Here is a 17,482-nt window from a genome sequence, read left to right on the forward strand (position 1 = left end):
ATGTTTGTTTGTTTTTTAATTACGGCGGGATATTTTTAATTATTGGTACCTGTTGATGTTAGGTATTTAATTGTGAATGCACACTTAAAGTTAATTTAAAAAAAAAAAAATTATTTAATAATAGTTATGTAAGCTTTAATAGAAATCAGTGGAATATCCACTGCAATTACAGAAAAACAAACGTGTGTCTGTGAAAACAATAAAATGGGGCATAAATAATGCAAGTATTGACTGACCTGTGTAAGCCAGACATTGGTGGTCATGATCTGTTCTCTCTCATGCTGTGTAAAAGAAAAAACAGACAGAGAAATGTTAAAAGTTGATACAAATTTCTAATTAAATACAACTTGATAAAATAACAACTTAATAATAATAAAAATAAATTATATAATTTTTATTTATTCCAGCATTTATTAACATTTATTAATTAAATTATTAGTATTATTATTATTATAGTAAATATATGATATAATAATAATACCAAGCTGACAGAGAAAAGTAAAAATAAAGGCAAATTGTACAATTTTACGTAAAAAATAAAAATAAATCTGCTTTTGAACAATACATTTAAGTAAGTTATATAGTTTTATTCATTCCTGCATTTATTCAAATGTATTAAATATATTAAATATATTATTATAATATATTATAGTAATATAATATAATATAATATAATATAATAATTTCCTCCAGCTTTTAGCCCAGGTAAGTGAGCTGTTGCATTACAAGCATGAAGGAAGCATGTAATCGGCTGATAGCTGAGCAGTTAGCATAGAATGATGAGTGGTCAGTAAGCATGCATGGGTAATTTGCTGCACCTGTGGGAACAGAGATGGCCATTTCCTGTTGTCCATACTCGCTTCTTAGCATACTGACATCATTTTACTCTAAAAATCATGCTAATACAGAAGCCTCTAAGCCTAACTGCATTATGTCACAGCTCCATTTTAAGCCTAAGTAGGCTTACTGTGCTAAGATACATAATACCACACTGAAAACCGACCAAATTTGAAAACAGAAGAGATGTTGAATAGACAAGAGGGTTTCATTAAATGCTCTGGCTCTGTCACGGATTGTTATTTGGTTGAACTCTTCTGAAGGGAACTAATGTTATGATTAAGTGAAGTACAATTCATAAGGAGGCACAGCATGCCCAAAAAACTAGAACAGTTTAGTGAAACCTTTATTCATATGCATATTGTATGTAAATATGAGAGAACAATATGTAAATATGTCCACTGACCACACTGATGAGCTGAGCCAGCGAGACCATCAGCTGCACTGTCACCAGTTCTGAGCCATTAGTCGCTGGTCGGATCAGTTTGTTGTAGTGGGCTGGATTTAGAAGATGCTCCACCAGTCTCTCTTCTGTATCTGCCCCATCACTGCCTGTAAGAGATATACAGCACCATAGATCAATACACATCCCACATTTAAAAAAGATTCCCCTTTTTGGAAGTGGCATCTGCTGTGTATTTTTGTTTAAACCTGAGGCACAGCTGCAAAACACAGAAAACCTCCTCTCTGGAGAACAGCTTGGATTTATGAAACAGAAATCTGTTATAACAAAATTCATGCAACTTTACATGGACACCACAGAAAAAAATAATGAAAGAAAAAAAATGCAATTAAAAATAAAATGATATATGGCCAGATAAAACTGCAATATACAGCGGGTAAAATAAGTATTGAGCACATCACCATTTTTCTCAGTAAATATATTACTAAAGGTGCTGTTGACATTCAGTATCAATCCAGATGTCGGTAACAATCCAAGTAATCCATACATACAAAGAAAGCAAAACAAATAAGTTCAGAAATTAAGTTCTGTGTAATAAAGTAGAATGTCACAGCGAAAAAGTATTGAACACATGAAGAAAGGGAGGTGCAAAAAAGCATGGAAAGCCAAGACACCAGCTGAAATCTATCAGTAATTAGAAAGCAATCCTGCCCCTTGTCAGTGGAAATTAATATTAGTTGGTTCAGTCCCAACTGATGGCCTATAAAAAGGTGTCTCATGACCAACTTGTCACACAAGAAACATTTCATGATGGGTAAAAGCAAATAACTTTCTCAAGACCTTCGCAACCTTATTGTTGCAAAACATACTGATGGCATTGGATACAGAAGGATTTCTATACTTCTGAATGTTCCAGTGAGCACTGTTGGGGCCGGAAGTGGAAAGAACATCATTTCACCATAAACCGGCCACGACCAGGTGCTCCTTGCAAGATTTCTGACAGAGGAGTGAAAATAATTATCAGAAGAGTTGTCCAAGAGCCAAGGATCACTTGTGGAGAGCTTTAGAAAGTCCTGGAATTCGCTTGTACAATTGTTTCAAAGAAAATAATTAGTACAATAAGTAATGCACTCAACTGCCGTGACCTGTATGCACGCTCACCACGCAAGGCTCTATTGCTAAAGAAAAAGGCATGTTGAAGCTCGTTAAATGTTTGCTGCACAACATTTAGACAAGCCTGTGAAATACTGGGAGAATATAGTCTGGTCAGATGAGAAAAAAATTTTACTCTTTGGGTGCCATAATACACATCATGTTTAGAGGTCAAATGGCACTGCACATCACCCCAAAACATCATGGTGTAGCACTGGCAAAATTCATATAATTGAAGAAAGGATGAATGGACAAATGTACTGAGACATTCTTGATAAAAATCTGCTGCCATCTACCAGGATGATAAAGATGAAATGAGGGTGGACATTCCAGCGAGACAATGATCCCAAACACACAGACAAGGAAACTCTCATTTGGTTTCAGAGAAAGAAAGTAAACCTGCTAGAATGGCCCAGCCAATCACCTGACTTGAAGCCAATAGAAAATCTATGGAAAGAACTAAAGCACCTTTAGAAATATATTTACTGAGAAAAATGGTGATGTACTTATGTACTCAATACTTATTTTACCCGCTGTATATATATATATGTAACTGTTTACACATTGTAATTTTTTGCAAATAATACAGTATATATAATTTCAGTTAATATTTATTTCAAGTAACAAAAATGTGTTTTTATGGTTTTAGTTTTATTTAACTATGATAAAAGGGGCTGCACTTTAGTAAACAGAACATACTCGGTTACTAACGTAACCTCGGTTCCCTGAGATACGGGAACAAGTACTGCGTCTTGCTTAAGAAGCTATGGGAAAACTCCTTTTTCTCCGATGACTGAAGCCTTTTCAATAATGCAGTGTAACTGCACGGCCATTGGTTTGTGCAGTGAATTAAAAACGCTCAATATAAAATCTCAATGCCCTGACAGGGCAGAGTAAATTCAACTCTTGGTCTTGCTCCGAAGGAGGAAGCTCCAATAGAGTTATTACTTGTGCTGTGAATGGAGTAGAAAGCATTTTAGGTACTGTATGTAACCATGCCTTGGCTTCAGGACGACCTTGGAGTCGCCGGGCCCGAATTCGAGGCAGGCGGGGCTCACAGAGCGCGGCTATCTGGATGTGAAAGTAGGCGTCTTTCAGATCCAGCAAAAATAACCAGTCCCCTGGGCACACTTGCAAGAGGATCTGCTTCAATGTAATCATCCTGAACGGCTGTTTCATGAGGGCGTGGTTCAGATGTCTGAGATTGAGGATGGGTCTTAGGCCGCCATCCTCTTTGGGGATGAGGAAGTATCGGCTGTAGAAGCCTGACTCGCTCTGAGCCGGGGGAACCATTTCTATGGCTCCTTTCACCAGCAAATTCATAACCTCGGCGCACAGGACGTGTGCGTCTTTGCTCTGAACTGAGGTGGAAACCACGCCACTGAAACGCAGGGGCCTTTGAGTGAATTGAAGTGTATAACCTCATTTTATTATTCCCAAAACCCAGTCTGACACTCCGGGGATGGCCTGCCAGGCCTCGGCCCGTGTGGCAAGGGATTGGATTGTTTCGAGCGACAGGCCGCCTTGCGGGGACCCGAATTTCGTGATAAGAGGAAGAGGATATTTGCTCTCTTTTTGAAAATGTTTGTGTTTTATTTTTCTCGCAATAACAGCGATCGGTTGTGTGGGCGCTATTTGAATGGGCCCAGAGTTCACAATGGTGTTTACCATAAACACATTTCCGTCACCATCCGGAACTGAACGGGGAGCTTGGAAGCACGACAGAGGCTGCTTGGGGGGTGGTCCGGCTGTAGCGAGACTTTGTCCCTTTCTCTTTCTGTCTCGCAGATCAGGAAGACGCCTGAGGCGCCGGGTCCAGCACTATCTTGGGCCGGGGTCCCTGGCGCTTAGGGAATGGATAGCGTCTGGCCGAGCGAAAGCGATGACGGGGCTCAGGCTTAGAAGATGATTGAGCAGCTGGAGGTGCGGCCTTCATGGGCTGCTGAGTCGGTGCCATCTTGGGCCAACTGGAAGCAGTTGCAGAACTGGAATGCTTTGGCAAGGGACGACTTCTGTGCGGCGGTGAAGCGTTCAGCGAAACACTCAACCGCAGGTCCAAACAGGCCAGTGGGGGAGACCGGGGAGTCGAGGAAGGGAACCTTATCCGCATCCGTTATCTCCGTAAGGGTCAACCATAGGTGGCCCTCAAGCACTACTAGACTGGCCATGAACCTGCCAATCGCCTGAGCCGTCATCTTGGTGGTGCGTAAAGCCAGGTCGGTCGTGCTGCGCAGCTCTCTAAAAGCTGCGGGGTCTGGGCCGGACTCATCCATGCAGCAGAGGAGTTTGGCCTGAAAGACCTGGAGGTGGGCGGCCTTTGCCTTCCAACCGATGGCCATGGGCAGGCAAAGATGCGCGGACACTGACTCGTCCAGGGGAGGCAGTCTGTAGTACCCTTTTTCTTCGGCGCCGTCAACCAATGTGAGGGCGGACGAACCGATGGCCATGGGCGGGCAAAGATGCGCGGCCACTGACTCGTCCAGGGGAGGCAGTCTGTAGTACCCTTTTTCTTCGGCGCCGTCAACCAATGTGAGGGCGGACGAAGAAGAGGCACATAAGCGGGACGAGTAGGGGGCGCTAAAATCTGCCAGCCCGACAGCTCCTCCGCATCTGAAGCCGCCAGAGACATGCTGCCATCCATGTCATCGCACTCGCTCCCACCAAACGAGACCAGATCACTGGTGATCTGCCGCAGAGGGATGCTGGTCTGGGTGAGCGAAGAGGATGGGAGAAACATACAGTGGGTACGGAAAGTATTCAGACCCCCTTAAATTTTTCACTAGGAGAGAGTGAGGCACGCGGGGGCTCAGCCGGCGTGGGCTCACTTGTCTCCGAGAGCCGAGTTACTCTGCCCCGCTGCTTTTTCCTCACAGGTTCCTCTAAAAAGAAAGCTAACCGAAAGCGCAGAGAGGCGAGACTCGTATCCTCGCAATGAGGACATTCTGTCTCAGTGAGTGCAGTTTCAGCGTAGGCGGCGCCCAAGCATGAAACCCACTCGCCGTGTTTGTCAGCGGCGTGCAGGGAGCCCTGCATGAGCGACAATAATGGCGCTGCATTTGTGACAACAGCGAGAAAATTTGCTCTTAGAAATTTGCTCTAATAGAGAAATCGCCGGATGGCGGAAGGGGACCGGAAGACCGCAGCTGCTGCAGAAGCTGCGGCTGGGGAGCGGCGAAGTCAGCCGAGCGGGAAGGGGTCTAGATCTGCTGCGAGGCTTGTTCACGGCGAAGGCTTCGAGTCTCGAAGAGCGAAGATCTTGCAGTCGTCGGTGAAGGAGAAGAAATCTGAGGATCCTATGGCGAAATGCCCGCTTATATAGCCAGATGGCCCCATCCCATTGTGGCGGGCTTTGTTGCCATAGGCTCGTGCAGCTCCGCAAGACACAGTACGAGTGAAGTATCGATAGGCAACGGCAGCTTTCAGCCTTTGGCAGGATAGCAGAAAAGCATTGCCTCAAATCTCTTTTATTTTTGTGAGTGACAGGCAAACATCCATCATTGCGTGCTTATAAAACCCTTGTCGCAAGCTTGCTTCATGCAATTGACTAATAGCATCTACAGATCAATCCAGTGAGATGGCTTTATTCATCAATCAAGTAAAAGCTGTTTTCCCCACTTGAGTTTATTAGTTACATAGGGCACATTCCTTTGTATACTAATCTTCACTACCACCACAACACAGAACGTAACAATATTGTAATCTTAACTAGATGCAATATAAAATGACTCTGTATATGACAAGCAAGTCAATATTCTCTTTCATATTACACTGAGAGATGGTGTAGCGTATTGGTCTCCACTTCACCCATCTTCTTGTTTTCTCCTTTCTCAGGGTCAGCATAATAAATTTCTGTCTCTGTCTCTCTCACTAACTACTCATCCATCCTGTCCTCTGTCTCCCTCTCTTATTGGCTTGTTCTTGCCGCTCTTGTTGTGTTCAGTGGACAGGAAAGATGTTTCTATGGCACAGATCAATGAAGACTAATCGCACACCATAAACTCTCTCTTTCTCCTCTGTGATGTCCACCTGCACATACAGTCCTCTAAATCTCTCTGTCTGTTTAAATGCAGTATCCCTTTTCTGCTCAGTTTCCCTTCTTTTATTGTTCCTGTCTTAAAGAGGTCGTGATATGAGCAATCAAATTTTCCTTAATTTTTTTTAAATATGTATGAGATCTTCTTTGTACTATTAAAGTCTTTAATTACTCACCCTCATGTCGTTTCAAACCCATAAGACCTTCGTTTATTCTGGAATACAAATTAACGTTTTTGATGAAATCCAAGAACTTTCTGTCCCTGCATAGACAGCAGTGGGCCTTGAATGTGTTAGTTCTGTTGCTTTCTATGGAGGGTCAGAAAGCTCTCTCTTGTGTTCCGAAGATGAACGAAGGTCTTATGGGTTTGAAATGACATGAGGGTGAGTAATTAATTACAGAATTTAAATTTTTGTGTTATCTATCCCTTTAAAACTTCCCCTAAAGTTTCATAAAATCTCCTCATTATAACAGCATTTATTTAATCAAACTCCAGAAATGCATATTGTGGAATCTGTGACATCACACGCGTAAATATATTTGCATATGACTGCCTCCAGAGCAAGACGTTGATGAATAATTATACATCAGTGCACTATAGGCCCCATCCACTCGGTTCATTCGCTCTGTCTACACCGGACATGAACGTCATGTCATGTCAAAAGCAAATAGGAGGACCCATTAAAATCTCTGATGCTTTCTACATTATAGTATACCAATGCAAGTTCACATTTTGACAGATTTCGCCTTGCGCTCGAGTCTGTCAACAACAGGACAAATGTAAGAGTAAAAGAATATTCACGTCCTGTTTAAAAAAAATGCAGTCTTAAAGGAGCCTTAAAAATCCATGTCATGACCCTTTTAAAAAAGACGAGAGAGTGAGTTACCTGATTTGGTGATTTGTGTGTCTTTATTTATATTAATAAATATGGTGAGTGTTACATAACATTTTTAAATCATACATTTAAATAGGCTATCTATTACATAATCTGTAAGATGTTAAGCTTTAAAAAAAAATTGAAAATACAATTTTGAAGATGAAGATTTATTTTTTATACCATGAAGATGCTGCATAACAGATATTTACATATTATAAGGCAATACTCAGAAGTAATCAAAGATATCAAGGAATCACCTTTTGAACAGAATAATTTGTGTAATTATATCTTATTTGCTTTAACATCATTAGAGCAGAAACCAATTCAAAAATCATATGATAGCTTTTATTAAAAAATCTGCAAAGGATATGTAAACAGTTGAGAAGAACTATACATTGGCTTCGTTGATAGAATAAATGTGTGCAAAGATGCTTAAAACTGATCAAAAGTTACAGTAGCCTAAATAAATGCAGTTCTTTTGAACTTTCTATTTATCAAAGAATCCTGAAAACAAAATGTATCACAGTTTCCACAAAAATAAGAACCAAATCAGAATGATTTCTGAAGGATCATGTGACACTGAAGTCTGAAGTAATGATGCCTAAAATTCTGCTTTGCCATCGCAGGAATACATTTAATTTTAAATATATTCAAATAGAAAACTGTAATTTTAAATTGTAATAATATTACTATTTTATTGTATTTTTGACTGAATAAATGTAGCCTTGGTGAGCATAAGAGACTTCTTTCAAAAGCACTGAAAAATCCTACCTACCCAAAACATTTTTCAACAGTAGTGTGCAAAAGAGTCAAATTTTACACAGATTGCCAAAAGTATGTGGAAAAGTATTTTCAGCTTCTCCTGCTACTAAAGGGTACATACAATCAAGAATACAGCCATTCAGTCTCCTTAAACAAACATTTTAGTAGAACTGGGCATACTTGTCCTGCTCCAGAATCATAATACACAAAGCAAGGTTCACATAGAAAAGGTTCACTAAGTCTGGTGTGGAAGATCTTGACTGGCCTTCACAAAACCTGAACACCACACCTGTGAGATGAATTAAGATCACAACTGCATTTAAATAGGAACAAACTCCTGCATCAATGTTCCATCATCAAGTATGAAGCCTTCCCTGATGACTGAAAGCTATTATAACAGCAAACAGAAGACCAACCCCTTATTTATGTCCATGGTTTTGAAATAACTGTTAATGTTCAGCAAATGCTGCAATGACTATCCTAATTTCCTTTTCTTTCTCTTTCCTCTTGTCATCCTCCATCCTCTCAGTTCATCCATCCTTTCCTCTCTCTCTCTCCTCTTTAAGACAATATTGTGCAGGGTTGTGTTGAGGCAGAAGGTATTTTAATAAATCAGCATGTTTTCTCTTCTTCTTTGATCCTCTCTCTGTGTGTTTGCTGTGCTATATAAAGCCAGGCAGTGGGATGCTGTCTTCGCCAGCTCTCTCTATAAGTGCTTATAATGTTTCCTTGCGCTTTGGCTTGTGTAGAGAAAAATATTGTAGGGGGAGACCACGGGCAATTCTGACATGTTTTACATTTTCCTTATTAACTCAGACTACAAATTTACATGCCATCTCTTGGTATGAGAAACATGTGCCCAAAGCGACAATACCATATATATATATTTGATCTGACATGAATAATATGTTTTCAAAGCAAATAATCACGTTATTATTTGAAATAATATACCTCTTTTTTTACTACATTATATTGAACCTATATTATAAGTCCACATAGTATCTTTCAGTCATTATAACATTTAACAAATAACCTAGAAATAAAACAGATAATCCAAAAATATTACAGGTCTCAAATTTTTTTAGATAAAAATATATTTTTTTGCTCAAAAAAATATGAATTTTCACTTTTTTTGTTATAAATTCCTCACAAAATTAAATTATCATTTTCCCATCTTTTTTCTTTAAAGAGATAAGTCACATTCATAATTTACTCACCCACTTTTTTCTGAGTAAAAAAAAAAAACATATACACACACACACACACACACACAGACACACACACACAATCTATGGATATAAATGGGAGCCAAAATGGCTTGTTAACCAACATTCTTCAAAATATTTTTTGTTTTCTGCCAAAAAAAAGAAAGAAATTCATGGCATGAGGATAAATAAATAATGACAAAATCTTCATTTTTGGGTGGACTATCCCTTTATCCTTTCCCCAGTCTTATCAAACCACATTTATGTAGGTTAGTTAACATACACACATACACGTTCACTCATGCACATACTAGATAGTATTTTAATGAATGAATGACATAATACTGCTCAAAGAGGACATTCCAATGCCAACATACAAAAACGCTCATATGCATGTGGCACATTCATACAGTACATTCAGCTGTGAATAGCTGATAGGACTAAATATCCCCTGCATAAAATAAGTCTCTCCATTCTGGCTATTATATACATATCTGTGCTATATTTATTTGCTGCATTTCTGCAGTGCATGCCTTCAGAGAAGAAGAAATAGAGAAGTTGATTTAGGAGGAATAGGACGATGTGTTTTAGACAGATGCTTAGAGCTGATGGTATTGATCTGAGCATCTAAAGCACACTCATAACAGTGAAAGCTTCCAAAGACAGGCCAAACAAATTGCTGGCCATAGAAAGCTATTGTGTTACCGCACATCGCATTGCATCACACATACCGCATCCATTCCACAAGGACACGAGGGGAGTCGGCTTCATAAGCTCATCTGGCTGACATTGTCTCCTTTACAGGATAATCCTGCCTGACAATATGTCCCCAAATTCTACCTCTCAAAATATGGTTTTGATGCCACTTTTTTTGTTTACCAGCAGAATTAGAAATTGCTCAAATCGTATTGTTATTTCAGAATGTCATTTTATGTCACAAGAATCATTACATACATAAACTGTTTTTTCATTCTGTGCAATAAAACCACATCTGCATTGCTGATTGATGCATGAAACATTGTAATCACTGCATTTGTGCACATCACTATGTTCTAAAGGCTGAAGCGAAAGATCAGCCTTTAAGCAATTCAACAACACTCTTATTCAGCTTTGAACACACAGTGCCCTCTTTAAATGTGCTGTAAAAGGATCGATAGCACTCTGAACCCGTTTTATTGTTATGCTTCCCTTCATACATTGTGTGCTGTTTCTGGATCTGGCTTTCTTCTGTACCATCACTATATGCTCCATAGACACAAAAAGGTTCTGAAAATTGAGTGTTTACAATTATTCCAGCTTGTGTTGGCAGGTTTATGTCTGGTTGATTTGGAATGGCGTGTCTGAGCTTGTTTGCTATCATCTAAAATGAACATTGGCTTGGCAACACATGGGCACATCTGGATTAAAAAACAGCAGCTCATCAGACATTAATACACCTGACCACCAAGTCATTGTTGTCCTGGAGTTTTGTTTAGATATTTCAAGTAATGAAATGCATTCATTATTAAAAAGTGTTTATCACCAAAAAAAAAAAATAGTTTTACAAAAAAAAAAAAAGGTTTATTTTGCTTCAACAATGTATAATGCATATTTGCATAAAATACATTTTGTATTTAAATTTATTAGATTCCATTAAATTCTTTCTCAAATATTTTTTTTTTACCTTGAATATATTAAAAAGTGAAGTTGATGAATATGAGATCTCATATTCTTTAATTAATCTATAGCTGTTTTTAAGTTGTCCTCATAAAATAAATGATAAAGCTCTACTGTTAGTAAAAGCCTTGTCATCCAAAAAGCTAAAAGTTAAAAAGCCTCTTTTTCTCTCCACATTACTTGCTTCCTTTCTCTTTCTGTCCCCCAGGAAAATTCTTGACATCTCAAGAACATCATAGTCCATCTTTCTCTACAAATAATCTGGGCATGTGTTTTGCCTGATGACAGAATATAATGAACAAAAGGTCAACGCCGAATAAATAAGGTAACGAGTTATGAATATTCATAAGGTCTTTGCTGAATCATAGTTCTGTGCTTTTTACCTCACATAACACAATTCATGTTTTCTTTTTTAAATCATTAAAAAGTGTTAAACGAAAATACTATATTGCATTAACGTCAAGCAAAAACTAAAGAAGCTCAATGCAATGTATAGTACTGTATAATATACAAGTATGATATATATGTATGTCAATGGTTATTTTCATGGCTTTGCAATGAAAGTATGTAAATACATTAATATTGTATGTATGTAAATACATTAATATTGTACCATATTCATTGTTATCATGCAGCCAGCTTAAAAATGCATCTCTCTCTCTGTTTCTCGGTCTGTTTAAGGGGACCTTGGCATGAAAAGGCTGAAGACCTCTGGTCTATAAGCTTTTTTGGCAGATATTCTGACTACTGTAGAAGATTAGCATGCGAAACATGCTGGTTGGATATCTGTGTGAAACTGGAAAACCTCAGTATCATTTGTTGGCTGTTGAAATGGTCTGTGAATCAGATATGACAGCAGACCAGAGTGCCAGATCACTGCCTTATCTAGATGGGTTAAAGTGTTGAGCCAGCATGACTGACCTACAGATCCGATGACAAGAGTGCAATGTAAGCATGTTATATGCACATATAAACCACAATCTACATGAAACAGCATAGAGAGAGAGAGAAAAACAGAGAAAGACAGGAAAAAAAAATAGGGTTTGTGTGTTCAATGTACACTACTGTTCAAAAGTTTGATACCAGTAAGATTTTTTATTGTTTTTGCATTTATTAGATAAAAAATACAGTAAAAACAGTCATATTGTGAAATATTATTAGAATTTAAAAAAATAATTTTGTTAATGTATTTTGTATATGATAAATAAAGTATATAATTTATTGCTGTGATGGCAAAAGCAATCATTACTCCATTCTGCAGTGTCACTTATTCAAGATATTGACATTTTATATTATCAGTGTTGAAGACAGTTGTGCTAACCATGATGTGGCAACCACAATGCTTTTCTCAGCATTCTTTTCTGAACAGAAAGTTCAAAAGCAGAAATTTGCTATGTAATATTTTACATGCAATTACAATGAATGGGACCTTCACAGCTTCAAAAATTATGCAAAATTCACAACAGACGTAGCATAAAAGTGGTCCATGTAGCTTACAATGCATATATTCCATGTCTTCTTCCTAGCACTCCTACTGGTGTTCATGAGAGAAGTGCTGTCCGATTGGTGAACAAACAGTTCTTTTGAGCAAGATCTTTTCAACTAATCGGTTGATTCAATTCACAAAACCTCTCTGATCTAGCTCTAGATGACACAGTCAGTTCTCGGGTTAACAGCTCACAGAATATTCCCATGGAAAGATTTTAATTTGCTCTATTTCTGAACCACAGCTATTGTATGGCTTCAAACAGCACACGAGTGTATGGATCATCTTCCCAAAGCTTTGTGCTCATTTTTGTAGCTTTAAAGCTACATATTCATTGTGTGGTAATTGGATGGAAAATAATCTCTTTATTGTGTTCCACATAAGAAAGTAAGCCATACAGGTTTGGAACGACATGAGGGTGAGTAAATGATGACAGAACTATTTTTTGAGTGAACAGTTCATTTAAACTAGATGGAGAAGTTTCAAGTGTGTAAACACTCTGAGAGGCAAGGTGGGGTTTGCGATCGGTTTATGTACTAAAAGAAGATGCCAGAACGTCCTTGAAAGTCCTTTGAGAGTCAGTGTGTTTAACCGAAAGTAAGGGAGAGACACAGACCCTGCGAGGAGGAGTGTGTGTGCTGAGGTGTGAATAATAAACGCTAAAAATAGACCAGGAGGTGAACCTCCCATCCGCACCTATACTCACTGCTCTTTATTGACCCCTCAAAATGCGCATCTTTTTATGCGCGTGTGCGAATGGGAAAGACGGTGATACACGCATGGGCAAGTTTGCGTACATGTAATTTGATTAGTATGCAAGCCCGCAGCTTTGAGATCTGTCTCGTTCTTGAAGAAACACACCGAACGGTGTCCACTGATTCTTGCCTGACTATTCCATGTCAAAGTCTGCCTTCTGTTCCACCGTCCGCTGCCAGCCAGTGTGCACTGTTTGAAAACATCCATCCATCCATCTCATCTTTGGCTTATGTAGCGGTATGTTGTAAAGTCTGATTCCTGGGTGGGAGTTTGTAGCGGAGTTATAATGCAGGAGGTGGAGAGGGCTCGACCCTCTGTTTCTCCACCATCAATCAGCCGGTAGATAAAGGTGGGCCGCAAGTCACTCCACAACAGTCTTTGTCTGTTTTTACAGCTCCCTCAAGGCCGAAGCTGTATTTAGTCCAAATCACTGCCAAATCTGCTCCTCCTTGATAAAGAGAGGCTGAACAGAAAGACGTTCAGCAAAGCAGAGCCAGCACCGACTTGCTGACATTAATTACAGTTAATGCATGGGCAGAATGGACGAGGTGAGAGGAACTGAATATTGATTCACCATATATTTTGGCTGGGTGGGTGCCTATGAATACTGTGCCTTCCTATCCTACTATATGCCTGTACAGCACTTTTTGCTGCAAAAACATTTTTTACCAGGTAATAAAAATGTGCTTCAAGTTCATATCTATCTATCTATCTATCTACTAGATTTTATTTAATATTACTGACTCAAACTGATTACATTATTAAGTAAAATGTGGTGGAAGTAGTGCTATTAAGGGATAGTTCACCCAAAAATGAAAATTCTGTCATTTACTCACCCTCCTGTCGTTCCAAACAAATAAGACGTTTATTCTTTTTTCATTCAACACAAATGAAGATATTTTTAATTAAACCTGAGCCATTGCACTACGGGCGTCCTGAGTTCAAATGCTGACTCAAGGACCTTTTCCGATCCCGCCCCCCTATCTCTCTCCCACTTTGCTTCCTGTCAGTTCTGATCTTAAATAAAAAAAAAAAAAAACTGAGACATTTTTGTCCCTCGATTTAAAATCTACTGCACCATACTTTGATGCTTCAAAACGTTTATAAATACATTTGAACAGAAAATCATATGAATTGAGCAGTTTAATCCAAGTTTTCTGAAGAGTCACGATCACTTTATTTGGTCAATATTTTGTTTAGGTTTTTATTCACATATAAACATTGTTTCTCTTCAGAAGACACAATCTTTATAAGCAGGGATAAATTACCCCATGATTTACTCACCCTCAAGCCATCCTAGGTGTATATGACTATATATATATATATGACATCCTAGGTGTATATAAAAGTGTGGAGCACTTTTATGATGGATGGATGTATTTTTTGGGCTTTGAAATCTTGACCCCCCATTCACTGCCGTTATAAAGCTTGGAAGAGCCAGGACATTTTTTATATATAACTCTGATTGTATTCATCTGATGTCATTCATCATCTGAATAAATGGTAACAGAATTTACATTTTTGGTTGAACTTTCCCTTTAAAATTTCAACTGCAATGTTTCACTTTAGTTTAACTAACATATCCTAAAAGATTATTTCTCAAAATATGAACTCAAAAGTAAAGAGTGTTGGGTTTTAGCTGAACGAAAGCTAAACATGTAATACAGGTCAGTGCTTCTGACTTGATGCCACTTAATGAGAGAACAGGCCACTGCTATACTCCTTATGTATTACGTAACACTAATCATTCACACACTGGATGCATGTCTGTTCATCACCATAACAACCTTTTCAGTCCTCTTCAGTTAATGGTTATCTAATATGATTGGGTGGGTAACTGCATTAACTGCCTAGTGAATTTAATACACTAATATACTAGTACTATATCTATCCTTATGAATAGAATCTGAAAATGCTTATACTGAAGAAGAAAAGAGGGCTATGGGCTTGAAGGATGTGGGATGGTGGAGTGAGGGCCCTCCTCTTTTTTGACCCTAACAAACCCTTTCACCACACATCTGACGGTCATTTGTTCTTTTACTCATTTGCTTGTAGTCAGAGTTAATTAACTGAATTAGCCTTCTGGGGTCTGACACTTAGAAAGGAGGACCTAAGCCGATTTCCAAGAGCCTGCAATGTGTGTGTATGTGTGCAGGCATATTTATTTATTTTTTCTTTCATGCTAAGCTTGTTCAGTTATAATTCTTGTTCAATCAGTGTGTTTCTAACAGGAAAATTGCAACCATTACATCATCAAAATGTTTTGACAGGTGAACTGTGGTAAGATCTAAATGATCTGGTTTTAAATGAAACATTGTTTAAAATGACTGAATTAGACTATATTAAGTTACACCAACAGTAGATTGTTAGAGATCATCAGGTAACTTTTTACAGCAAATTACTTACACAAATTATTCTTACAAAATATTCTAATATTCTTACAAAAATACATGTTTTCACTTTGCAAGACTTTAATTGATGGACTGGATTATTGTGATGTTTTTATCAGCTGTTTCGACTCTCATTCTGACGGCACCCATTCATTGCAGAGGATCCACTGGTGAGCAACTGATGTAATGCTAAATTTCTCCAAATCTGTTCTTATGAAGAAACGTTCATATAAAGTTTCAGCAAATTTTCATTTTGGAGTCCTTTGTCTTTTATCCTCCTTTGATCATTCAACTGTCCTGATACAGTAACTGTGTTTTTATTTATGACACATAAAACAAACATGGCTGACAAAAGTAGTAGTACCAAGTGCCTCTAAAATCTTTTCTGATTCCAGATGATTCAGTTAGGTAAAATATAATTAAAAAAAGAAAGAAAGAAAGAAAGAAAGAAGCTGGATCTTCTACACTTTTATTCAGGCATTATTTGTAATGTAACATTTTTTTTGTTGTAGTGTACTTCCCACAATGGAAAATATGTCTGTCCACTGTATTGGACTTTGATGGGTATATTTTGAGCATTTCAATGGAGATTTCCATAAATTTCTATTGTGATTATCTTGTAATATTATAGGAATATTTACATCATGATGTAATGCAAAAAATAAATTATGTAATTGTATTTAATTATGTGAATACAGAGCAACAGCAACAGGAATGTATATATAATATGAATATTATATGAATAATATAATAACAGTTCATTATGATATTTATACAATATGCTTTTTTCTTTCTGTCCTTGTTTTTTTTTTTTTTGGTGGGGGTATCAACAAATGGTCATTTACGTAGATCACTTTAGAATACAACCCTAAATGGATGAGTCCAGATGAGTCACAAATGGGTTGGAATCATTACATTCTTGTTTTGAATTGAAAAGAAAACCTTAAACTTTCTTTTTCCGTAGTGCTAATGCATGCATCAGGGGGTTAAAGACCCATGCCTTCTGTTTCCACACGCACACTTCAAGCCATTTCTGCAACCTCGCTTTATGATCATGACAATTTAACACAAGCTTTGCAACTATCCAAACCATTCCTGCGAGGCAATGCTGAGTGATAAACACAAATTAAATGTTATCTCCGTCAAGAGTAGACCCCAGAGAGACTCTAAAAATCACATCTCAGCAGTTGTGGCGGTTGCGGCTCATTGCCATAATGATGTGTATTATCATTCAGGCTTACAGTGCCATAACCGATGCTCAGCACTTCTGCGCACAATGAGAAACAGCCAACATGCCGCCGCCGTGATTCTATATTAATGCGCTACAGCACGCGCTGTGCGCAACTTACAGGAAAATATGGACATAATATATCCGTTAACACTCAGGTCATACATGAAATATTACCACATCACCAGAGTGATTGTATAGATTCATAGTCCACCACCAAGCATCTCCAAAAGAGCTACGGTTTGCTTCCATACATCTATGACAATATCATATAGCCTACATGACTGTGCTCGCGCAGCAACCTTTATTACGTAGGCTACGACTTGTTTTGCGAATAATAGCCTCAGCGTAACGTTTCCCCTGCTTTGACCAGATAACTTACTTTTCACAAAGGCGAGGATGCAGAAAAGCGTCCACAGAGCCATCATCTCAGCGAGGACTGGGAAGCATCTGCCGCGCGTGAACTCCTCTCTCCCGTGTGCACGTGCGGTCGTGAGTATCGGAGCGTGACTTTGTCGAGGTGGACACGCGCGCGAGGGTTAAAGATATTTTCTTTCTTCTCGACGTTATTCGGTACCTGGCATCGTTACGTCAGCGGCTGTAGGTCGCTGAACGCGTGGTTTTCCCCAGCGATGGAGTGGGAACGGTTTTATGAGCAGCCAGGTAGACGAAGGACTAGTCGCGGTGCGCGAGAGG

The 17,482-nt window shown here is 38.6% G+C and overlaps 1 protein-coding gene across 1 annotated transcript in view; it reads right to left on the reverse strand.

The window, feature by feature from the left end:
- Positions 1 to 17,482, reverse strand: part of LOC107673697 (neuronal acetylcholine receptor subunit beta-2-like) — a 31,642-nt gene extending 14,160 nt beyond the window's left edge. Inside the window, exons 1-3 of the mRNA XM_016467424.1 lie at positions 17,169 to 17,482; positions 1,244 to 1,389; positions 237 to 281 (exon numbers count right to left, since the gene is read on the reverse strand). Coding sequence (XP_016322910.1) covers positions 237 to 281; positions 1,244 to 1,389; positions 17,169 to 17,214 — 237 coding nt within the window. The 5' untranslated portion in view covers positions 17,215 to 17,482. The remainder of the gene's footprint in view (positions 1 to 236; positions 282 to 1,243; positions 1,390 to 17,168) is intronic.

Source organism: Sinocyclocheilus anshuiensis, unplaced genomic scaffold (assembly GCF_001515605.1).
Source record: "Sinocyclocheilus anshuiensis isolate Anshui unplaced genomic scaffold, SAMN03320099.WGS_v1.1 scaffold1247, whole genome shotgun sequence".
NCBI classification, from domain to species: Eukaryota; Metazoa; Chordata; class Actinopteri; order Cypriniformes; family Cyprinidae; genus Sinocyclocheilus; species Sinocyclocheilus anshuiensis.